Raw genomic sequence first — 26,239 nt, 5'->3', positions numbered from 1 at the left:
CAGGACAGATCTGTTAGTTCTTTTAGCAGTCCATGGTACTTTCAGCATTCTTTGCCAGCACCACAACTCAAAAGCATCAACTCTTCTTCGGTCTTCCGTCAAGTCAGCTCCAACTTATAGTGACCCTGTGGGCAACAAAATGGAACACTGCCTGATTCTGCGTCATCCTGACCAATGTTGCTGTGCTGGAACCCATTGTTGTGGCTACTGTGTCAGTCCGTCTCACTGAAAGTCTTCCTCTTTTTCCTCTCTACCAAGCAAGATGTCCTTCTCCAGGGACTGGTCCATTCTTATAGCATGGCTGAAGTACAAGAGACGAGGCCATGCTATTCTTGCTTCTAAGGAGTGTTCTGGTTGTACTTCTTCTAAGATGGATTTGTTCATTCTTCAGGCAGTCTATGGCATGCATATTCAGTATTATTTGCCAACACCACGATTCAAGTGCATCAGTTCTTCGGTTTTCCTTAGTCATTGTCCAGCTTTCATATGCATACCATGGCTTGGATCAGGCATGCCTTTGTCTTCAAAGTGACATCTTTGCTCTTTAACACTTTAAAGAGGTTTTTTGTAGTAGATTTGACCAATGCAATGTATAATTTGATTTCTTGACTGCTGCTTCCATGGGTGTTGATTGTGGATCCAAGTAAAATGAAATCCTTGACAACTTCAATCTTTTCTCCATTTGTCATGATGTTGCTTATTGGTTCAGTTGTAGGATTTTTGTTTTCTTTATGCTGAGGTATAATCCATACTGAAGGTTGTGGTCTTTGAATCAGTAAGTGGTTCAAGTTCTCTTCACTTTTAGCAAACAAGGTTGTGTCATCTGCTTATTGCAGGTTGTTAATGAGTCTTCTCCAATCCTGATGCCATTTTGTTCTTCATATAGTCCAGCTTCTCAGCATTATTTGCTCAGCGTACAGATTGAATTAGTATGATGAAAGGATGCAACCCTGACACATGCTTTTCTTGATTCCATATGTGTATAGACTGATACAAAACATGGTTCAACCCATAACAGTTCACTCTTTGTGTTATACAGGCCTATGGTTTTGACACATGTGTAGTGTCTTGTATTTGCCATTACAGTATCATGCAGAATAGTTTCTCTGTCCTGAATATCTGCTGTGGTCCACCTACTCTCCCCTTCTCCCCACCCAAACTCCTGGTACTGATTTTTTTACTGTCTCTATAGTTTTGCCTTTTCCAAAATGTTATATAGTTGGAATCATATATTATTTAGTCTTTCAGACTGACTTCTTTCACTTAACAGTAGGCACTGAAAGTTCCTCTGTGTCTTTCTGTGGTTTGGTAGCTCATTTCTTTTTCTCATTGAGTAATATTCCACTGAATTGATTTACCATAGTCTAATTATGCATTCTTCTATTGAAGGACAGACATACTGATTGTGTCCAGTTTTTGGTGATTATGAATAAAACTTCTAGAACATTCATGGGCATGTCTTTGTTGTTTGCAACTCATTCAAATAATTACTTACGGAATATTATTGCTGGATCTTGTGGTAAATGATGTTAGCTCTGTAAGAAATGGGCAAACTATACCATTTGTTTTTGTTCCACATCCCTGCTAGCATATGATACCGTCAGTTTGTTTTTGGATTTTAACTGTTGTCATAGGTGTGTATTGGTATCTCGTTGTATTGATTTGTAGTTTCCTAATGATGAATGAGGAGCTCGGTGGCATAGTGCCTAAGGCATTTGACTGCTAATCAGAAGACTGGCGGTTCAAACCTACCAGCCACTCCTCTGAAGGAAGGTTGGGCAATCTACTTCCGTAGTGATACGGCCTTGGAAACCCAAGGAGGGGTTGCTATGAATTGGATCCAACTCGAGGGCAGTAAATGGAGTGAATGATGAATGACTTGAGCATCTTTTCATATGCTTACTTGCTACCTGTTTATCTTCTTTGGTGAAGTGTCTGTTCAGATAATTTGCCCATTTTTTAATTGGGTTGTTTGTTTCCATACTGTTGAGTTGTGAGAGTTCTTTCTATGTTTTGGAAACAAGTCCTTTATCAGATGTGTGTCAAACAAATATTTTTTCTCAGTCTGTAGATTCTCTTACCAGTATCTTTTGCAGAACAGAAGTATATAATTTTAATGAAGTCCAACTTAACAATTTTTCTTCCATGGATCATGCTTTTGGTGTTCTATCTAAGGTCACCTAGATTTTCTCTTATGTTGTCTTCTGGAAGTTCGGTAATTTATATTGCTGTTGTTAGTTGCTGTTGAGTTGGTTCTGACTCATAGTGACCCTGAGTACAGCAGAAAGAACCAACTCTGCCAAGTCTTGCATCATCCTCACAGTTCTGGCTATGCTTGGGCCCATTGTTTCGGACACTGTGTCAGTCCATCTCGTTGATGTCAAAGTAAGTGAGGTGAAGTCTTGCCATTTTCACGTCCAAGGAGCATTCTGGCTGGCCTTCTTCCAAGACATAATTCATGTAGCTTTATGTTTCCCAGTGCAATACATCAGTTGATTCTTGACCAACTACTTACTCTGGACACATTATCAGGAAAGAACAGTTGCTAGAAAAGGACATTCTGTTTGGTTAAGTAGAGAGTCAGTGAGAACAAGAGAAACCTTCCATGCTATAGATTGATGTGGTGGCTGCGATAGTGAGCTAAACATACTACAATTGAGAGGATGACGAAGGGCTGGGCAGTGTTTCATTCTGTTATATGTAAGATCACCATGAGTCAGAGCCGAGGTAATAGAAATTAACAACAACCACAACAGCAGTTACATATAATTAGAATGTAACCAAAGTTATAAAGAAATTTTTCTGTTTTCTTTCTCTAACTTTCATGGTTTTATAACTGTTCAAATATTTGATCCATTTGAAATTTAATTTGGTAAACAGTATAGCTACCACTTTTCTCCTATTTGGTTACCCTATTTTTGAATGGCTGTACCTTTTTTTTGAATAGTCCATCTTTTCTCCACACAGCTAAGGTCCCCACGTTTATCGTGTAATGCATTCTCATATGAATTTGAGTCTGTTTTTGGACTTGGTAATCATTCCGTTGGTCTGTCTGCTCATGACTTAGTACCACATTCTTTTAATTACTGACGCTTTACTATAAATTTTAGTACGTGGTAGGATTATTCCTAAGGAGCTCTGGTAGTGTAGTGGCTCAGGCATTCAGCTGCTAACCAACATGTTGTCAGTTCAAACCCACCAGCCACTGTGAGAGAAAGATGAGGCAGGCTGCTTCTGTGAAGATTTACAGCTTTGAAAACCCTATGACGCAGTTCTGCTCTGCCCTATAGGGTCACTATGAGTTGGAGTCCACTCGATGGCTATGGTTTTTAGGAACTATTCCCTTATCATTACACTTCTTTTTAAGAATTTTGTATAGTCAGCTAATCTAATTCTGAGTAGGGAGAAGTTCTGTATGTTAAAAAAAAATTAGTATTACATTAAAATTTGAAATTTTTATAATGATGAGCCTTCCTATCCAGGAGCATGCAGTGTTTTACTGTTTGTTCAAGCTGAGTTTCAAGTCTTTCGGTAATAATTTCTTCAAATAAATTTTACACATTTTTGTTTAAATTTATTCCTGGGCATTTTATATTTTTGTTTGCCTTTTAATTTTTTTTTTCAACCCTATGATACTTTCTTCTTCTTCTTCTTTTTTTTAAATAATATTTTATTGTGTTTAAGGTGACAGTTTACACAGCAGATTAGGTTGCCATTTCACAATTTTTGTACAAACTATTCAGTGATACTGGTTACCTTTTTCATAATTGGTCATCTTTCTCATTGATTCTGTTCTCATTGTACTGTGTCCAGTGCTCTAGTTTTCCTGCCCCCTCACCTTCTCATCATTGCTTTAGAATGATGTTTGACCAGTTGGTTGCCTATAGATGATTTTTTAAAGGAGATCATTACTCACAGGTGATAATCTTTATATTATGAGCTAGTCTGTCATTTTGCTAAAAGATGACCTCAAAGAATAATTTTAGTTTAAGGATTGAAGAGTGTCGCCGGGCTTGGGGAGTCCTCTAGTCTCAACCAGTCCGTTAAGCCTGGATTTTTTTAACAATTTGAGTCTCACTCCACATTTTTCTCCCATTTTATCAGGATCCATCTATTACGTTCAGAATGATCAGAATGGTTGGTGTTGGTAGCTGGGCACCATCTAGTTTTTCTGATCTCAGGGTAGCTGAGGCTGTGGTGTGTGTAGACTATTAGTCCTGTAGACTGGTTTATTCTCGTGAGTCTTTGTTTTCCTTATTTCTCTTTTGCTCTGGACAAGTTGACACCATTAATTGTATCTTAGATGGCTGTTCACAAGCTTTTAAGACCCTAGACACTACTCACCACATGGGGATGTAGAACAATGACTTTATGAACTACATTATGCTGATTGACTAAGTTGTCCCATGCAACTATGGTCCTAAGCCTTCAGACCCCAAAAAAACAATCTTGCGAGGTATAGTTATGCCTAAGTAGTATCTTTAACTGTGTCCCCTGTGTGATTTATTACATAGATATGTGTATCCAAGTGTATATATGTATATCTACATACACATACATGCATGAACACATATACCTACATGCACATATGCCTATAGATACATCTATCCCTGCTCACATGTGTACCCACACATTTATACTGATACATATATATATGCTCGTATGTATATTTGTGTAACCACACACATCTTTTTTGCTTGTTGTTGATGTTATTGCAAAATTGTATATGTCATATCCTTTACCAAAAATATCATTTTCTCTTGTACCCTTCTCAGTGATATCATTTACCTTGGTCAAGCTGTGTGCACTTCACCCACATTCGATGCTACCTCTCCCATCACCAAATATGGTGCAGTTACGTTTTCCAATCCATGAGCATGGGATGTTCTTTCATTTATGTAGGTCTCTTTTAGTTTTTAAGGAGCTCTGGTGGCACAGTGGTTAAAGCATTTGGCTGCTAACCAAAAGGTTGGTAGTTTGAATCCACCAGCTGCTCCATGGGAGACAGATGAGGCAGTCTGCTTCTGTAGAGTTTATAGCTTTGGAAATCTTATGGGACCATTCTACTGTGTCCTATAGGGATACTATGAGTTGGAATTGATTTGATGGCAGTGGATTTGGTTTGTTTGATTCTTTTAGTTTCTTGTAGTGTTTTATAGTTTTCATTGTATAGGTCTTTTTACATCCCTGGGTATGTTTCTTCCTAGGTATTTTATCATTTTTGACACTATTGTAAATAGTATTGTTTTCTGGTTTTTTTTTTCTCCTAAGTTTACTTATTTTGTCATAGTTGAGTATATACACAGGAAAACAAATACCAACTCAATAATTTGTATATGTATAATTTGTCGTTGCTGTTATTTGTCGTTGAGTCGGACCCAACTCATAGCGACCCCTCCTTGGGTTTCCAGGGTGGTATCACAAGCGGTGAAGCCTTGAACAAAATTGAAGATTGCCCAACCTTCCTTCTGAGGAGTAGCTGGTGGGTTTGAACCGCCAGCCTTCTGGTTAGCAGTCAGGTGCCTTAGACACTACGCTACCAGAACTCCTGTGTACAATTTAGAGACATTAATTATATTCTGCAACTGTTCTCATCCTCCTTTTCTGAATCATTCCTCCCTCATTAACATAAATTCACTTCCCTGTAAGGTTCCTGTCTAATCTTTTGAGTTGCTGTTGTCAACTTGATCCCATATAGATAGTTCTTAAAAGAACATAATACTTAACTTGCTGTAGTTTTCTCGATTGCCTTTTGGAATCCTCCTTGTTAGTGTAAAGGATCCTAACTGGTTTTTGTGTACCCAGCCATGTATTGAGGAGCTCTGGCAGCATAGTGCCTAAGGCATTTGACTGCTAACCAGAAGGCTGGTGGTTCAAACCCACCAGCCACTCCTTGGAAGGAAGGTTGGGCCACGTTCTGAATCCTTATATTAGATCCAGTAGCTTTCTTGTGGAATCTCAGATTTTCTACATTTAAGATCATGTCATTTGCAAATGGAAATAATTTTTCTTTTTTCCTTCCCAGTTTAGGTACCCATTATTTTTCTTTCTTGCCTTATTGCTGTGGCTAGGACTTCCAGTACAATATTGAATAAGAGTGGTAATAATAGACATCCTTGCTTCGTTCCCATTCTCAAGGAGAAGGCTCTCAGTCTTTCTCCATTGAGGATAATGTTGGCTCTTGGTTTCGCAAAAATGCAATTATGTTGATGCTTCTCCCTTCTATTCCTATTTTGCTGAGAGTTTTTATTGGATTTTATCAGGTGCCTTTTCTGTATCAGTTGAGATGATCATGTGATCCTTCTCCTTTGTTTTATTTACATGGTTAATTACACTGATTGATTTTTCTAATGGTCCATCATGCTTTCTGATTGTTCTTTGTATGAAAACTGTTGATGTCTCCTTATTAGTACTGTATGCTCTTTCTGAATCTAGTTGTTTTTAGTAGTTGCCTATTGGTTCTCTGAATTCTCAGTATTATGTCAAATGACTGTGTTTAAACCAAATACCTTTGGGGAATGGGGTTGCCAAGCCTGGTGTGGTTTATTCAGATGTAACTGAAACTGAAGTATAGGGTCATGTTCCCTGAGCGGTGAAGCCTTGAACAAAATTGAAGTTCTGATAATAAAATAAGGGAGAAGAGACATAGGAAGTTGAGTAGGCAAACTAGCAGCTGCATCAGCTCTTCTATGCAGTTTCCTGACAACAGCAGCTCTTTATACTGATGTTTCTTCTGATACCAGAGACTCAGTGTTCTTCAGTTTACAGCTCAACAACCACCTTCACCTCTTCTCACCTTCAGGCAGCCACCCTTGGGATAATTTCTTCTCTTGTTATTGAAGTCTCAGAGAAATGGCAGCTCACTGGTCTTTCGGGTTGTCTTATTTGGGCTCACGTAGAACCTAGATAGTTATTTTCAATCTCCAACTCACTTTTAAAAGAAAGTAAATAGTTACACTTACCCCATGTCTTCCTGATGAAGTTCTGAAGTGTAATTCGATTAACGGTGATCTGTATACAGTTTCTTAGAGTTGGTTTCTTCTGCAGACACATAATCTCTTCCACATTATTTCCATTCTGAAGGCACAAGCTTCTGATCTTGTCTCCACGTTGTGTAAGGATATGAAGGTTAATCTGGTGTGTGGACTGATACTGAGTATGACATCACGAGGGAGTATTTTACAGACACACACGCACACACATACTCACTCAAACACAACAAGGAGTTATGCTATGCCCTGAACAGACCACAAGATGGGGATAGAGCTCAATAGAAGGGGAGACCTTTTACTCAAAACATCTCTCAGTTTTAGATTTGAAAATTTTTCTCTCTTGTAAGTGAGGAGAGAATGATAAGATTATTTGTACTTCCTAATTTATGAGAGGAATCATATCACCATTATAAAAATCTTTCCGTTCTCTCTCTAATCTTCTCCATCTATGTAACTGCAGACCTGTTTTGTCATTTTTGTACTTCTTCCTTAATGACTATAGTTTTTGTCCCATCCCTAGTCTGTCTTTGTTTATTCTTGTTTCTCTCTCGTCGTACTTCCTTTCTTACCTTTATGTTTATATCTTCCGTTGCTTTTTCCTCCTAGAAATATATTTGGTTTGGGCATTTTTTGATTTTAGTTTTTGTTTCCTGTTTATTTTAAAAGAAGAGGAATATTTTCAATTTCTCTTTCTAACAGTCTGTACCTGAGTTACCTTTTACTTACATGAGTTTTTGTTCCTCTATTATCTTCTCTTTCTCCACTTCCTTCACATTCCCTGTGGGGAAATGATTTTTTTTTATTGGATTTAGAATAAGTTATCAACATGATACCTGCTCAGTATAAGAGGTCAGATCTTTCTGAGCTATCACCCCATAGTCCGTGCATACTCTCTCCCTTTCCTCCCCTCCAGTGCCGTTCTTTTGAAGTAACCAGAGTTGACCGTCTGAAGGTTTTCCTCCCCCACCTTCTCTGTGCTTGTACAAAAATTTACACATATACTTATGAGTTTTCCTTTCCATTTTTAATGAAAATAAAATGGCATTATGCATATATCTCTATAGTTACTTTTCTTCCATTTAAATTTGGTCATTTCTCCAAATCAATAGGTCTAACAAATTGTTTTTAGTAGTTACTTCATCCTGCAATATGAATATATAGCAATTTTCCAACTATTCCCCATTTGATGGATATTGGAGTTGTTTAGTTTTTTTTTTTTAACCATTAAAAACAGCGTTTCAGTATGAACTATTGATTCGGTTTCTGTAGGATAGTCCCCACAAACAAGAGATATGAGTATGCAAAATTTAACAGGTACTGGCACATCTTTCTTAAAAGTGCAGTGCTTTACATTCCAATCAGCCATGTTTTGGAGACCAGACCCATTTCCCTGAGCTGTCTATGGGTGTTATAGAGCTGGTTGGGTTTTGTTCATCTGGTGGGTGAAAAATGGTATCTTGTTTTGAATTGCACCCCTTAACTACTAGTATAGTAATGACTTTTGTTTCGGGAAAATAAAAAGATTCCTTAGCCCTGTTTGTAGGTCCCTGGGTGGTACAAATGGCCAACCATTGATCTCTAAGCTGAAAGATTGGTAGTTCAAACCCAGGCAGGGGCACCTTGGAAGACTGGCTTGATCTGCTTCTGAAAGGTCACAGCCTTGAAAACCTATAGCTCAGTTCTCTGCACACATGGGATGGCCAGGAATTAGAGTTGACTCGAGCAACTAACAACAGCAGCAACTACAGCCCTTATATATATTCATTCTAAATTTTTAAAGACACTCAGAAATTGAAAAAAGAGGAGAATTCCCATCTGTGAATAAGCAGGAAGAAGGAGGAGGACTTGCCTGTAAAACCGTATTTTAAGTTAAAAAAAACCAAAAACTGCTGTCAAGTTGGTTTTAACTCATAGCGACCCTTCCTTGGGTTTCTGAGGCAGTATTACTATGGAATTAGATCGCCCAGTCTTCCTTCCAAAGAGTGGCTGGTGGATTTGAACCAACAGCCTTCTGGTTAGCAGTCAAATGCTTTAGGCACTACGCTACCAGAGCTCCCATATTTTAAGTTAGTTCTGTTTATTTAAAAAAAATCTGTGTAATATGTTCCAATTTCTACGTTTTAATCAATAAAATTTTTAATTAAAAATTATAGTTTTGTTAAAAAGAGATGTTTTCTATATCTGCCCATTGATGCCCAGCTTTTTGCATAGAAATCAACTGGGAAAGCTTAAAATATAGATTCCTGGACCCTGCCCCACAGGGAAAGAATGTCATAGCATGAGTATCCACTTCAATAATTTATATTTTAAAATATGAGTTAGATAAATTGGTATAATAAAGTAAGATTGCTGAGATTAAAGTGATGCTTCTATGGATGCTTTTGTACATCCTAAATGTATACTCCTTATTCATCGTTGTTCTTGTTATGTGCCATTGAGTCGGACCCGACTTATAGCAACCTCTCCTTGGGTTTCCAAGGCAGTATCACTATGGAAGTAGATTGCCCAACCTTCCTTCCGGGGAGTGGCTTCTGGGTTTGAACCACCAGCCTTCTGGTTAGCAGTCAAGTGCCTTACCCTTAAAGAGTCTTTGAATGCCAAATTTGGGTTTTTGTACATCACCTGACAAACATGCATTCCTCAGTACTGTTGGTGGCACTGCCTGCTAGCCAATAGTTTCACTAGACTTGCTGTCTTTGTCCATACAGCAGTGTTAATTTGCACAAATAATTGAATATTTCATTGTGTTTCATCTTTATTCTTTAAAATGAGTGAAGTAGAAACAAATATGCTAAATAAGGGGAAACAGTAGAAATGAGACAGATAGATGTCATCAGGCATGCCACAAGCAGCAAATTGTTAGCCTCAATTGGACACTCGCTGAATTTCTCATTTAACTGTTTGCCTGTGAAGAACAAAGTGAAAGAAGATGTAGAAATGTAGGAACTACGTTATGAAAGGTTATCAAAAGACATAGCTCCAGGAATAGAAGCTTCCTCATACTACATGTGTATTGTTGGCTATTGCTCATTCTATATCTGAGCATGTTTTCAATAGAGCAGGGAGTTGGGTGGTGCACAGCTAATGAACTTGGCCGCTAACTGAAAGTGTGGAGGTTCCAGGTTACCTAGAAGTTACTTGGAGGAAAGGCCTGGCGATCTCTTTCTGAAAAATTGTCTATGGAAAACCCTGTGTGCACAGTTCTACTCTTGCACACGTGGGGTCTCCGTTAATTAGAGTGGATTCGCAGCAGCTGGTCTCATCATTGATTGCTTAACATTTGTTTTGTTGTTGAGCTTTAACTGATGACCAGCAGATGGCTCTCAAGCACCGTATATTTGGCAGAGCAGCCCTTGAACTTTGCTAATGGATCTCCTCTCACTTGGAATTCTTGAGGGTTTTTTTGTTTGTTTATCAACCCTTCCTGCCACTCTTCTACTTCTTTTTTTTCTGTTGTTTTTGTTGAGAATATACACAGCAGAATGTGTACCAATTGAACAATCTCTACATGTACAAGTAGGTGACATTGATGACATTCTTCGAATTGTGCAACTATTGTCCTCTTCCTTTTCCAAGTTGTTCCTCCCCGTTAACATAAAGTCACCACCATCTAAGTTTTCTATCTAATCTTTCGAGTTGCTGTTGTCAGTTTGGCTCCATAAACAGATCTTAAAAGAGCACAGCGCTCAAGGCAGTCATTCTTAACTGGTTAAGCTGAACAATTTGATTTCAAGAAGACTTCAGGGGCTGTCTTTGGTTTTTGGTTTTGGTTTACAGTTTAAGACTTAAAGTATCTCAGGGCAGTAGTTTTGGGGGTTCATCCAGCCTTCATGGTTCTAGAAAGTCTGGAGTCCACTATAATTTGAAATTGTGTTCTGCATTTTTCTCTTTTGATCAGGATTCTTTTATAAAATCTTTGATTAAAAAAATGTTTAGTGATGGTAGCTGGGCACTATCTAGTTCTTTTGCTCTCAAGGCAAAGGAGGCAGTTGTACATGGAAGCAATTAGCCACACATTCCATTTCCTCTTCTTTTCCGGCTTTCCTTCCTTTCTTGCTCCAGCCAAATATAGACCAATTGCTGTACCTTGGATACAAGCTTTTAAGAGCCCAGCACTGCACAACTAACTGGGACGTAGAACAGAGGCACGACAAAATATTAGGCCACCTAACTGAGATGTCCCATGAATCCATGCCCCAAAATTTCCAGATCAAGGAACCAAATCCCAGAGGTGCCTGGTTGTATATAAGCAGCCTTGGCAGCTGCTGCTCTTTCGTTGTTGTTGTTGTAGTAAATATATCATACTACTTCTGTCAATTTAACTTTTTACAGGTGTCCACTTTATTGACAGCAACTACATTAATTGGCTGTGCTACCCCATCCTTGGGAGCTCTAGCATAGTGCCTAAGGCACTTGACTGCTAACCAGAAGGCTGGCAGTTCAAACCCACGAGCAACTCCTCGGAAGGAAGATGGGGCAATCTACTTCCGTAGTGATACTGCCTCAGAAACCCAAGGAGGGGTCGCTATGAGTCGGGTACGACTTGACGGCACATAACAACAACAATAACAACCCCATCCTTAAGGAGCTCTGGTAGTGCAGTGCCTAAGGCATTTGATAGCTAACTAGAAGGTTGGCAGTTCAAACCCACCACTACTCTGCAGATGGATGGATGGGATGTTACAAAAATAATAGGACAGAGGACTAGAATTAAAGAAGTTGACAGTCTGGTAAATAGGGCTACAAGTATACAAGTACCCACACATCCATAGATCATGTTCGTAAAGGAGCAGTGTTACTTTAGGGTTGTTATTAAGTATGGTGTTGAAGCTTGAAAAAATTCTGAAAGAAGTGAAAATTTCCCCTCTCCCTAAGTCATGTCAATTCCCAAAGTCACCCAGGTTTAGAATCGTTATCCCACAGCCAATCTTTTCACCAACACTTGTGGAGTTTTATTTCCCTCGTCCAGGCCCTCATCACCTTACCCCTGAATTACATCAGCTTTTGGCCTCCCTCCCTGATTGCACCCTTTCCTCTGTGTAATCCAGTCTGAATATTACAGCCATATTTTGTCTCTAAATAATTTATGTCAAAAAATCTATTTCTGATTGAAATTTGAGCCTTTGCTCATCTTTGTATTCATAGAAACAAAACTCTTCAAGAAGGAATTACTCCTTTTCACATCTAGAGGCAAGTCTGGCTGCAAAGATTATTAGCAGACTCCACTTAATTCACTGACACCCTAGAAATAGCTTCTCAGGTCCCAACTGCAAACCTCTCTGTGGCCTGTGAATCCTCAAACACTGTTATGTTTTCAGACAAAACAAACATTTTATAGAGTCATTTTGACATCATTTTGAAATGCGAAGGAAAGCTACTTCTTGGAATTCATTATTTTTTCATTTCTGTAGTCAACTGATAAGAAGTCTCTCTATGTACTCTAACCTCAGCTTCATTTTGTCAGCAAAAAATGTGGATTATCTACTCCCTAAAATATTGATATTATAACTCAGTAATGTTCATAATTTGCTTATTGGAATGAAACTGAGGTCTTTTCTTTTGCCTTTAGAGGTGGTCATGAAGTACTTAGATAAAACCTTTGTAAGACAAATATCTAATCCATTTATTCATATGGCATTTATTTGATAAGTTTTATTTACTAGATAAGTTCCATCTTAAAAGAATAGGGATAAAAATTATTGATTTAAAATAATTTTTGAATTCTGTCTTAAGCTCAAACATATAGTATTTAACATTTCCTTTCTTTAACTTACGTTTCAAAGAAGAAACATTCTTTACTTCTTATTGCAAAAGTGAGATTGAGCTACAAAGGAGTTTTACTGATGGATTCCCTTTCAAGTAATGCTCTCCATCTGCTTGTACTTTACTGCTTACTGCCTTTGAAGGCAGGTAGCAGCTGTGGTGGCGCACGAGTTAAGTATTTGGCTACTAACCAAAAGTTTGGTGGTTCAAACCCACCCACTGGCTCTGTGGGAGAAAGGCTTGGTGATCTGTCCCCCATAAGGTTATAGCCAAGAAAAGCCTGTGGGATGGCAGTTCTACTCTGTCATATGGGACTGCTGCTGTAAGTCAAAAGTGACTCAGCAACAACCCTAGTTGATTGAACAACTGTGGTGGCAAAATAGTTAAGCACTAAGTGAAAGGTTGGAGGTTTGAACCCACTCACCAGCTCCATGGGAGACAGACCTGGAGGTCTGCTTCCATAAAGGTTGCAGCCTTGAAAACCCTATGGGGCAGCTCTACTTGGTCAAAAATCGATCCATGGCACCTAACCATAGCAGTTAATTAAGTTTTTTTATTTTGTTTGGTTTTATTATTTTTTTAAGCTCTCAAGATAAAAGCACTAAACACCGTTGTCATTTTGTCTCCTGCTTAAAAGCCTCAGTGGTTTTCCTAGTTCTGTTTCATCAACGTTTACTAAATGCGTCATTCTCTGGCATCCGCTGAGGCACTGTTTTTTGGTGCTGAAGACATAAACATGACTGTCCTGCAGCCTCCTTCCTTGCAGAGCTCATAATTTAGTGAGGGAGACAGAGGAGTAAATAACTAACACAGTCCTGCTTGATAAATGCCACGTTGGAGGTTGTGAACAGAGTGCCATGGGAGCAGCAGGGAGTGATTGATTCAAGGAAAGGGGAGTGGGGAGAGGATCAGGAAAGACTAAACAGTGCAAGTGACATTTGAGTTGAGTCTTAGGGGATGAATAGAATTTTGCCAGATGGACAAAGGGATGGGGGCAGGGACCTTCGGTACTCATACAACAACATGACAGTGTGAAAGTTTGTACCTTTGTCTAAGTGGTGATGAGCACTCTGTGGGGCTGAGGGAAAAGTAGGGTATGTAAGGGGGATGCTGGGCTCTGAGGCTGCAGACATGCTCTCGGGCCGTGTTGTGTTGATCAAGCTTCAACTTGAGCTGTAGCTTCTTGAGGTTAACAGATCGATTCCTGTGTTAAAACAGGGAAAAGACATTGGGAGATTTCTGCTTTAGATGATTCTGATAGCAGAAGTAAGGTGCTTTGAACGATGGTGTTGGAGGGCACGGAAGCCCATCAGGAGGCCACTGCCGTGTTTTACGTGAGAGATGATAGAGGTCTGAGCCAATGCAGTACCAGAAGCAATAGAAGTGAGGGCACAGATTTGAAAAGCATCTCTGAGGGGGGCTTTGGTAATTGATGAGAGGTGGGAGAGGGGGCCAGAAACATCGGCTTGGATGACTTGGGAATGTAGTGATGCTGCTAACAGAAATAGCATAGAAAAAACAGCTTAAGCGATGAGTTTGATTTTGGAAATGTTGAGTTTGGATGTGTAACACCCAGTTGGAGATGGCAAACGAAAAGCCATAAATGCAGATAGAGAGCCTGTAGCAAAGTATCTTGGGTGGAGATAAACTTATAATCCTCTAACACAGTGATTTTCAATCAGAAGGAGGGGTGGGAGGACATATTTCTCCTAAATTTTGGTGTGTGGTGTTTCTGTTTAATTGTTTTTATGCCATTCCCCGTCTCCCCCCACGCACCATGTTCTGCTAGTGTGCTCCCCTTTTACTCCTAATTGAGAAGCCACCCCTATGACTCGTAGAAATCTGTCCTATTTCATTTGTGTTGGGGCATAAAAATGTTTTAAGTACTGCTAGCATCCAATCTTACAGCCTGAAGCCACAAAAAGAGATGAAAATGCCCAGAAAGAGTCAATGTAGTGAGAAGAGAAGATCTAACTTGAATCTTTGAGGAGCACCAGCATTTAAAGGGCAGATGGAGAAGAGTTACCTGCAGATGACAGACAATTAACTGTCAATAGGAGAGAGTGGTGTGGATGAAGCCAAAGGAGGATAGGTTTCACGGATAAGGAAATAGGTCAACCATGATAAATGAGGCCTAGAAGGGAGCAGGATAAGCACCGGGAAGAGGTTTTGGTAGTAAGGAGGTTATGGGTGCAGTGTGTTGAAGAGTGAATTGGGGGTCAGGAAGCAGAAGTGGTGAGCATCTTTTTTTTTAATAATATTTTATTGTGTTTAAGGTGAACGTTTGCACAGAAAATTAGTTTCCCATTTCACAGTTTCTATACAAATTGTTGTTGTTAGCTGCCGTCAAGTCAGTTCTGACTTACAGTGACCTTATGTAAAACAGAATGAAACACTGTCCAGTCCTGCACCATCCTCACAACCATGGCTATGTTTGAGCCCATCATCCCAGCCACTTTGTCAGTCCATGTCATTGAGGGTCTTCTCTGCACTAGTCCTTCACTTGACCAAGTATGAAGTCCTTCTCCATGGACAGGTCCCTCCTGATAACATGACCAAAGTATGAAAGATGAAGTCTAGGCATCCTCACTTCTAAGTAGTATTCTGGGTGTACTTCCAGGACAGATTTGTTCATTCTTATTGCAGTATATGGTGTATTCAGTATTCTCTGTCAACACCATAATTCAAATGCATTAATTTTTCTTCAGTCTTCTTTATTCACTGTCCAGCTTTTGCATGCTTATGAGTCAAGTAAAAATGACTCATGGCTTGGTCAGGCACACCTTAGTCTTGAAAGTGACATCTTACTTTTAAATACTTTAAAGAAGTCTTTTGCAGCAGATTTACTCAATGCAATAAGTAACTTGTTTTCTTGAATGCTACTTCCATGAGTGTTGATTGTGGATCTAAATAAAATGGAATCTATGACAACTTCAATCTTTTCTCTGTTTATCATGATACTGCTTATTGGTCCAGTTGTGAGGATTTTTGTTTTCTTTATGTTGAGGTGTAATCTGGGCTGAAGGCTGTAGTCTTTGATCTTCATCAAGAAGTGCTTCAAATGCTCTTCACTTTCAGCAAGCAAGATTGTATCATCTGCATATCGCAGGTTGTTAATGAGTCTTCCTCCAATCCCGATGCTATGTGCTTCTTCATGTAGTCCAGCTTCACAGATTATCTACTCAGCATACAGATTGAATGTTGTTTTTTTTTTTTTTTTTTTGTTGTTGTTAGGTGTCATTGAGTCAGCTCCGACTCATAGCAACCCTCTGTGTGGCAGAATGGAACACTGCCTGGGCCTGCTCCAGCCTCACAGTCTTTGAACATAGCATCATTGCAGCCAGTGTGTCAAGCCAACTCATTGAGGGGCTTCCCCTTTTTTGCTGATCCTCCACTTTACCAAGCATGATACCCTTCTGTAGGGAATGAATCTTCCTTAGTAAGTGCTTCAAGTCATCTTCACTTTTCAGCAAGGAAAGTTGTGTTGTCTGCATATCACAGAGTCTTCCTCCAATCCTGATGCCACGTCTTTTTCATATGGTCCAGCTTCTCAGATTATTTGCTCAGCATACAGATGGAATAAATATGGTGAAACAGTACAACCCTGATGCACTCCCTTCCTAATTTAACAGCCTCCTGTTCTATGTACAGGTTCCTCATGAGCACAATTAAATGTTCTGGAATTCCCATTCTTCTCAATGTTATCCATAATTTGTTATGATCCACACAATCAAATGCTTTTGCATAGTCAATAAAACACAAGTAAACATCTTCCTGGTATTATCTGCTTTCAGCTGAGATCTATCTGACATCAGCAATGATAATCCTTATTCAACGTTGTCTTCTGAATCCAGCTTGAATTTCTGGAAGTTCCCTGTCAATATACTGTTGGCAATTGTTTTTGAATGATCTTTAATTTAGTAAGATTTACTTGCATGTGATATTAATGATACTGTTCGATAATTTCCACATTCTGTGGGATCACCTTTCTTTGGAATGGATACACATATGGATCTCTTCCAGTCAGTTGGCCAGGTAACTGTCTTCCAGATCTCTTGGCATAGCTGAGTGAGTACCTTCAGCGCGGCATCTGTTTGTTGAAACATCTCAGAGGGTATTCTGTCAATTCCTGGAGCCTTATTTTTTGTCAGTTCCTTCAGTGCAGCTTTGACTTCTTCCTTCAGTACCATTGGTTCTCGATCATATGCCACCTCCTGAAATGGATGAATATCGACCAATTCTTTTTGGTACAATGACTCTGTGTGTTCCTTCCATCTTCTTTTGATGTTTCCTGCGTCATTCAATATTTTGCCCACAGAATCTTTCAATATTGCAACTCAAGGCTTGAATTGTTTTCTTCAGTTCTATCAGCTTGAGAAATGCCAAACGTGTTCTTTTTGGTTTTCTAACTCCAGGTCTTTGCACATTTCATTATAATCATTGACTTTGTCTTTTCGAGCTACTCTTTGAAATCTTCTGTTCAGCTCTTTTATCTTATCATTTCTTCCATTTGCTTTAGCTACTTTCTGTTCAAGAGCAAGTTTCAGAGTCTCTTCTGATATCCATTTTAGTCTTTTTTCCTTTCTTGTCTTTTTAATGACCTTTTGCTTTCTTCATGGATGATGTTCTTGATGTCATCCCATAATCCCTCTGGTTTTCAGTCATTGATGTTCAGTGCATCAAATCTGTTCTTCAGATGGTCTCTATGTTCAGATGGAACATAATCAAAGTCATATTTTGGCTCTCGTGGACTTGTTCTGTCTTCAGCTTTGATTTGAACTTGCATATGAGCAATTGATGGTCTTTTCCACAGTCAGCGTCTAGCCTTGTTTTGGCTGAAGATACTGAGTGTTTCTGTCACCTCTTTCCATAGATGTAGTGGATCTGGTTCCTGTTTTTCCATCTGGTGAGGTTCACATGTGTAGCTGCTGTTGATGTTGTTGATAAAAGTATTTGCAATGAATAAGTCATTGGTCTTGCAAAATTCTATTATGCAGTTTCCAGTGTAATTTCTATCACCAAGGCTGTATTTTCCAGCTACCGGTGATTCTTCTTTTTTTCCAACTTTCAGATTCCAGTCACTAGTATAATCAATACACCTTGATTGCATGTTTGGTCAATTTCAGACTGCAGAATTTGTTAAAAATCTTCAATTTCCTCATCTTTGGCTTTGGTGGTTGGTGTGTAAATTTGAGTAATAGTAGTAATAACTGGTCTTCCTTGCTGTTGTTAAGTGCCGTCGAGTTGGACCCAACTCATAGCAACCCTTCCTTGGGTTTCCGTGGCAGTATCATTACGGAAGTAGATTGCCCCATCTTCCTTCCGAGGAGTGGCTGGTGGGTTTGAACCTCCAGCCTTCTGGTTAGCAGTCAAATAGGCACTATGCTACCAGAGCTCCCAGTCTTCCTTGTAAGTGTATGAATATTATCCTATCACTGGCTATATTGTACTTCAGGATGGACCTTGAAACATTCTTTGTGACAATGAATGACACACCATTCCTCTTCAATTTGTCATTCCCAGCATAGTAGATCATATTGTTGTCTGATTCAAAATGGCCAGAACTAATCTGTTTCATCTCACGAATGCCTAGGATATCAATCTTTATGTGCTCCATCTCACTTTTGACAATTTCCAGTTTTCCTGGATTTGTACTTTGTACATTCCATGTTCTGATTATTAATGGATGTTTGCAGCTGTTTTTTCCTATTTTGAGTCATGCCACAAATGAAGGTCCTAAAAGCTATATACTCCATCCACGTCATTAAGGTCAATTCTACTTTGAGCAGGCAGCTTTTCCCCAGTCATATTTTGAGTGCCTTCCAACCTGAGAGGCTCATCTTCCGGCACTGTATCAGACAGTGTTTCAGGGCTGTTTATAAAGTGTTCCAGTAATATATCAGATAGTGTTTCACTGCTGTTCATAAGGTATTCACTGGCCAATACTTTGAGAAGTGGATGACCCCTTACTTCTTCCTAATCTGTCTTAGTCTGGTAGCTCCACTGAAACCTGTCTACCATGGGTGACCCTGCTGGTATTTGAAATATTTGTGGCATAGCCTCCAGCCTCACAGCAGTACACAAGCCACCACAGTATGACAAACTGACAGATTGAATAAGTGTGGTAAAAAGGTACAATGCTGATGCACACCTTTCCTGACTTTAAACCATTCAATATAATTTTGTTTTGTTCAAGATCGCCTCTTAGTCTGTGTACAGGTTCCTCCTAAGCACAATTAAGTGTTCTGGAATTCCCGTTTTTTGCATTGTTATCCATAACTTGTGATCCACACAGTTGAATGCCTTTGCATAGTTAATAAAACACAGGTAAACGACTTTCTGGTATTCTCTTTTTCAGCCAAGATCCATCTTATATCGGCAATGATATCCCTCATTCTACATCCTCTTCTGAATCTGGCTTGGATTTCTGGTAGTTTCCTGTCAATATACTGCTGTAACTGTTTTTGAATCATTTTCAGCAAAATTTTACTTGTGTGTGATATTAATGATATTGTTTGATAATTTCCACATTCTGTTGCATCATCTCTCTTTGGAATGGGGACAAATATGGATATCTTCCAATTGTTGGCCAAGCAGCTGTCCTCTAAATTTCTTGGTGTAGACTAGTGAGTGCTTCCAGATTTGCAGCTGTTTGTTGAAACAGCTCAGTGGGTATTCCATCAATTCCTGGAGCCTTGTTTTTCACCAGTTCTTCCAGTGCACCTAGGACTTCTTCCTTCAATACCATGGGTACTTGAGCATATGCTACCTCCTGAAATGGTTGAAGATTAACCGGTTATTTTTGGTGCAACGACACTGTGTATTTCTTCTATCTTCATTTGATGCTTCCTGTGTCATTCAGTATTTTGCCCTTCAATATTGTGACTTGAGGCTTGAATGTTTTCTTCAGTTCTTTCAGCTTGAGAAATGCAGAGTGTGTTGTTCCCTTTGGTTTTTCTAACTCCAGGTCTTTACACATTTCATTATAATAGTTTACTTTGTCTTTTTGATCTACCCTTTCAAATCTTCAGCTGTTTTGTTATTATTTATTCCATTCACTTTAGCTACTATCCATTCAAGAGCAAGTTTCAGAATCTCTTCTGACTTCCATTTTGGTCTTTTCTTTCTTCCCTGTACTTTTACTGACCTTTTGGTTTTTTCATGTATGATGTTTTTGATGTCATCCCACAACTCATCTGGTGCTTGATAATTGGTGTTCAGTGTGTCAAATCTCTTCTTGAGATGGTTTTTAAATTCAGGTGGGATATACTTAAGGTCTTATTTTGGCACTTGTGGACTTGTTTTAACTTTTTTCAGGTTCAATTTGAACTTGCATGAGTAATTGAAGGTCTGTTCCACAGTCAGCTTCTGGCCTTGTTTTGAGTGAAGAACTGAGCTTCTCTGTCATCACTTTCCACAGATATAGTGGATTTGATTCCTGTATGTTCCATTTGTTGGCAAAGTCCATGTGTATAGTTGCCATTTATATTGTTGAGAAAAGGTATTTGCAATGAATAAGTCATTGGTCTTGCAAAATTCTGTCATGTGATCTCCAACATCCTTTTCTGTCATCAAGGCCATATTTTCCAACTACCAATTCTTTGTTTCCAACTTTCTCATTCTAATCACTAATAATTACGATGCACCTTGATTTCATGTTTGATCAATTTCAGACCTCAGAAGTTGGTAAAAATCTTCAATTTCCTCATCTTTGATTTAAGATTGCGGAGGCTGGGGTTCATGTGGTCCATTTGGACTAATTGTTTCCTTGTTACCTTCTAGTTAGTGATTTATCCTCCCTTCCCTTCCCACCCCTGGTAACCTTCAAAGAATGTTTCTTTCTGTGTGTAAACATTTTCTTGACTTTTTACAGTACTGGTCTCATATAATATTTATCCTTTTGTGACTGACTAATTTCAGTCAATATCCTCAGGCTTCATCATGTTATGAGCTGTTTTGTGGACTCATCATTATTCTTTAATGTTGTGTAGTGTTCCATTGTGTGTATGTACCATAGTTTGTTTATCCATTCATTTGTTGATGGGCACCATAGTTTTGCTGTTGTGAATAATGCTGTGAAGAACATGGTTGTGCATATATCTGTTCGTGTCATGGCTCTTATTTCTCTAGGATATATAGCTAGTAGTGGTATTGCTGGATCATATGGTATTTCTGTTTCCAACTTACCAAGGAAGTTTCCATAGTGGTTGCATCATTTTACAGTCCCCCCAGCAGTGTATAAAGGTTCTAGCCTCTCCACATCTTCACTAGCATTTGTTGTTTTCTGTTTTTTGAACTTTGCTATTACTACTGGGGTGAGGTGATATCTTGTTGTTTTGATTTGCTTCTTTCTAATGGCTAATGATCAGTGAGCATTTCTTTATCTGTTTGTTGGCCAACTGAATGTCTTCTTTGTTGAATTGTCTATTCATGCTCTGTGCCCATTGTTTAATGGGATGGCTTGTCTTTTTGTTGTTGATATGTTGAAGTTTTCTGTAAATTTTGAGATTAGTTCCTTGTCCAGTATGTCATTGCCATTTTTATCCCCTGCCCCCAGTCTGTAGGTTCTCTTTTTACTCTTTCGGTGAAGTCTTTTGATGGATATGAATGCTTAATTTTTAGGAGGAGATCCTAGTCATCTAGTTTGTCCTCTGCTGTTTGTGTGTTAGTTATGTTTGATAGTGTATTTATGCAATATAATAGGGCCCCTAAGTTTTCCCCTGTGTTTTCTTTGATGATCTTTATTGTTTTAGGTTTTACATTTAGATCTTTGAGCCATCTTGAGCTAGTTTTTGTATATGATGAGATATATGGATCTTGTTTCATTTTTCTACAAATGGAAATCCAGATTTGCCAGCACCATTTGTTAAAAAAACTATGTCTTCCCTGTTCAATAGGTTTCAGCCCTTGGTCAAAGATCAGCTGTCCATGAGTGAATGGACTGACTTCTGGGTTCTCAGTTGTTTTACTGGTCTGTGTGTCTGTCATTGTACCAATACCAGGCAGTTTTGACTAACATGGCTGTATGGTAGGTTTCGAGGTTGATGAATGAGAAGCCTCCTGCTTTTCTTTTTTTCTTTAGTAATGCTTTGCTTAGTTGGGGTCTCTTTTCTTTCCATGTAAAGTTGGTGCTTAGTTTTTCCTTCTCTTTAAAGAATGATACTGGAATCTGGGTCAGGATTTCGTTATAGCTGTAGATAGCTTTGGGTAGTATTGACATTTCCACAGTGTTAAATATTCCTATCTATGTGCATGGTATATTCTTCCATTTATGTAGGTTTCTTATGGTAATGTTTTGTAGTTTTCTTTGTATAGGTCTTTTGTATCTCTGGTTAGATTTATTCCTATGTACTTCATCTTTGGGGTGGCCATTGTAAGTGGTATTGGTTTTCTGATTTCCTTGTCAGAGTTCTCTTTGTTAGAGTAGAGGAATCAGACTGATTTTCAATGTTGATCTTGTACCCTGCCCCTTTGCTGAATCTTTCTATTAATTCCAGTAGTTTTCTTGATGAGTGTCTTAGATTTTCTATGTATAGCATCATATCATCTGCAAATAGACGTAGTTGTACTTCTTCTTTGCCATTTTGGAAGCCTTTTATTTCTCTTTCTTGCCTTATTGCTGTTATGACTTCCAATACAGTATTGAATACCAAAAAACCAAACCAAACTCACTGGCGTGGAGTCAGATCCAACTCATAGTGACCTCTCCTTGGGTTTCTGAGGGAGTATCACTATGGAAGTAGAGTGCCCAATTGTCCTTCCCAGGAGTAGGTGAGGTTCAAATCCACCAGCCTTCTGGTTAGTAGTAAAACGCCTTAGGCACTTTACCACCAGAGCTCCTACAGTATTGAATAGGAGTGGTGATAGAGGGCACCTTTGTCTGGTTCTTGTTCACAAGGGAAATATTTTCATTCTTTCTGTGTTGAGAATAATGTTAGCCATTGGTTTTGTGTATATATCCTTAATTATTTTGAGGAATTTGCATTTTATACATATTTTACTGAGCATTTTTGTCAAGATTGCCCCATTGTACTGGTTTTAGCACTTGATTTTGCAATGAATCATATGCACAGTCCCACATGCCTCTTTTGATCAAAAACTGGCTCTCACAGGCTGGCATAGAGTTAGGGGTACACTTTGTGAACTAGCTTCCTTTCTTTTCCCATTGCTTTCTGCCCCTCTCTTTGAAGCAAGATAAAATTGAATAATTAATCATTAGAAGAAATAAATCTGAAACCTTGTCATTTTGGATACTTTGAGTCAAGCAAGTACAGCAAGGCTTTAAAGAAACACAGCTCTCCTTTCGATTAAGTGGAAAAAAGTCATACTTGTGTTTGACATGTTAGTACTTTTGTGTAGAGAGACCAGCTCTGTGTTTAAAATTTTAGTCTAAGGAATCAAAAATTTTCTTTCAATTTTACCTGGATTTGTCTCTTAATACATTCTAAACTAAAAATGAAATTGATAAGTCCTTTTCGGACATATTTCTTTATTCAAAAAATAGTTTTTCAGTGTTTCTTATATATACAATGCAGTAATTGGTACAGTGATAATAGTTAACATTTATTGAATGATCATTGTCTTCCAAGCACTGACTGCATTAGGCACTTTGCATACATTTCACACACACGGGATGTCAACCAAAATGAAAGCAATACTCTAACAAGAAAGTATGCTTTGTAAGGGCAGAGGTGCTTATCTCTTTTACCGCTATTCTGATATTTCTTTTGATGAGAACATGGTGTTCATTAAATGTTTTTCCAATAAATGAATTATTTTTGTTTAATCCTCCTGACAGCCCTATCAGGTGGATGTTACTCTTCATATTTGTGGTTAGGTGGTGGACCCAGGATTCAAGCTTATGTTCTTAGCTATTCACTCCATGTTGAAAGAAGGGTAATTTTCAGTTCCTGCTTTTATCTAGTAGACGTGAAGCATATCTATATAAAAGGTTAAACAAATAAGGCAATACTTATTCCTAAACAATGAAAGAGATGTGGAAAGGGCTAGGAGAATTAAAGGCAACTGAAGTATGAGTACAATTAAATTCCCTAAAACATTTCTATATATAATAAATTTTTAATGTGTTGACAATTATTGTTACTACTCTTCCTAGCATTATCATCACTGTCGTTATTTTTATGAATCCTATGAGATGTCTGAAGTGTCCATGCTTGGTTGAAGCAGTGAGAGATAGTTTAATGGACAAGGTCATCCTTGCAGCTGGAACAGAAAGTGCCAGGCAGGTGGGGAGAGGAGAGGAGGTAGTTTAGATGAGAAGATTCCTGTAAACATGGAGACTGAGGCAGAAAATGTGTATTCCCTCTTCCTCGATCAGTGAAGAGACTAATGTCTGGTATAAAAGGGGCATGTGGGTTACTAGAGGAAATAAAGATTAAGATTGACAATTCAGAATTGTTCATTATGTTATAAATGCTACATTATATTCATAAAATTTTATTTGAAACCTGCATATGTCATATGTCATATGTCTCTGTCTCTGAGCAACCAAATACCCTTTAATGCAAAACATAAAATTATATGGTCATTTGTATGCTAGAATCTATAGTCACTACTTTGTATCTGCTTGAGAAATAATATTATTTCCTTCGGTGGCATGGAGGCATATGAGACAAACTTTGTCCTAATAAAAAGGTCACTTCCATTCGGCCTTGTGTTTTTGAAATTAAAGACCCTAATTTACCAACCTCTTCCATAATGCTTGACTCAAATATATCTGTAAGGATTAGTAAGAGCTTGTGATGCTGCCATAGACTCCTCAACAGGCTAGAACTCTCCAGGGGGCCAGGCTTGTGCCTTATTCATCCTTGTATCCCTTTCAGCATTGACAGAGTTCCTGGCGTAAACTACAAATGCAGTAAATTGTGGTTGAATTGAATTTCCAAAGCCTGTGAGGCGGGCCACTTCTGCACTTGTGGGAGTAATTTGCAACTGAGCTGTATTTTTTGTGATATGTAACACCTTTAATATTATTCTTAGGTCCAGCCTGATGACTGGAGGGGCTAAGCGAGGAGCGCCCAACCCTTGGCTCCTTGAGGAGCCAGAGGAGACGAGAGGCTTAGGTTTTGATGAAATCCGGCAACAGCAGCAGAGAATTATCCAAGGTACTGGTACCCTGGGGACTATGGGCTCAGAAGCTTTGCCAGAATTTGACTCCAGCCAAGAATGTTCCTTATCCCCATTGAAAATTGGAGTGAAAGCTGTTGGTCTTTGAAAGCTCAGGATGTTTTTGTGCGTCGGCATACCTGGGGAGGAGACAGCTGCCGTCATCCGTTGGGGGAACTCCTGAGGTCGTGATTCTGAGGCAGAGCGTAGAGAGCAGTGTGGGATCTGATATACCCGGGGGAGCAGGTGTGTGCGTCCCTTCCTTTTCTCTACTGTTGGGAATTACTCTCTGAACACAAGACTCCACCTTTTTCTTACATAAAAATAAGCCACTTTGGCTTTTACTTTAAATTCTTCTTGTTGAGCAGCTGTTAAGCCTGCTAGTTATTTATTTATTTTTATTGTGGCAAAAATATGTATAACAAAACATTTGCCGTTTCACCATTTTTAACATGTACATGTTGTACAACCATTACAACTGTTTCCAAATTTTTCATCACCCTTAACAGAAATTCCTCATTTCCTCTACCCACCTACCCCTGGTAACCACTAATACACTGTAGTCTATACATTTGCCTGTTCTAGATATTTCATGTAAGTGAGAGTAGTTGTCCTTTTGTGTCTGATTTATTTCACTCTGCATGTTTTCAAGGTTCATCCATGTCATAGCATGTATCAGGACTTTATTTTCTCTTTATGGTTGAGTAATATTCCATTGTATGTATGTGCCACATTTTATTTATCCGTTCACCTGCTGTTGGACATTTGGGTTGTTTTAACCTTCTGGCTGTTGTGAATACTGCTGCATTGAACACTGGTGTACAAGTATCTGTGTGTGTCCCTGCTTCCCAGTCTTCTAAGTATCTCCCTTTGAGTGGAATTGCTGAGTCATATGGTAGTTCAGTGTTTAACCTTCTGAGGAAGTGCCAAGATGTCTTCCCCAGTGGCAACACCATTTTATAATCCCACTAATAATGGATGAGGGTCTCAGTCTCTCCACATTCTCGCCAACACTTGCTGCCTTCCATTTCACTGATAATAGCCATACTAATGGGAGTGAAGGTGCTCTAGTGGTGTGGTGATTGAGGCATTTGGCTGCTAACCAAAAGGTCAGTGGTTTGAACCCATCAGCTGCTCTGTGGAAGAAAGATTGGGCTATCTGCTTCTGTAAAGATTTATAGCCTTGGAACCCAATGGAGGTTGCTATGAGTCTGAAACTTGCTCTTAAATAGAAAGTTGTTGTTATGTGCCGTCGAGCCGGCCCCGACTCATAGCGACCCCTCCTTGGGTTTCCGAGGCAGTATCACTACGGAAGTAGGATTGCCCAACCTTCCTTCCGAGGAGTGGCTGGTGGGTTT

At 38.9% G+C, this 26,239-nt stretch overlaps 1 protein-coding gene across 1 annotated transcript in view; it reads left to right on the top strand.

Annotated features, from left to right (window-relative positions):
- Positions 1–26,239, top strand: part of STX8 (syntaxin 8) — a 252,916-nt gene that overhangs the window by 37,257 nt on the left and 189,420 nt on the right. Inside the window, 1 exon segment of the mRNA XM_042782461.1 lies at positions 24,756–24,880. Within this exon segment, the coding sequence (XP_042638395.1) occupies positions 24,756–24,880 (125 nt within the window).

The sequence above is a fragment of the Orycteropus afer genome, unplaced genomic scaffold (assembly GCF_000298275.1).
Source record: "Orycteropus afer afer isolate SDZICR_OR568_19922 unplaced genomic scaffold, OryAfe1.0 scaffold00330, whole genome shotgun sequence".
Taxonomy (NCBI): domain Eukaryota; kingdom Metazoa; phylum Chordata; class Mammalia; order Tubulidentata; family Orycteropodidae; genus Orycteropus; species Orycteropus afer.
This window is presented reverse-complemented; position numbering and strand designations above follow the sequence as displayed.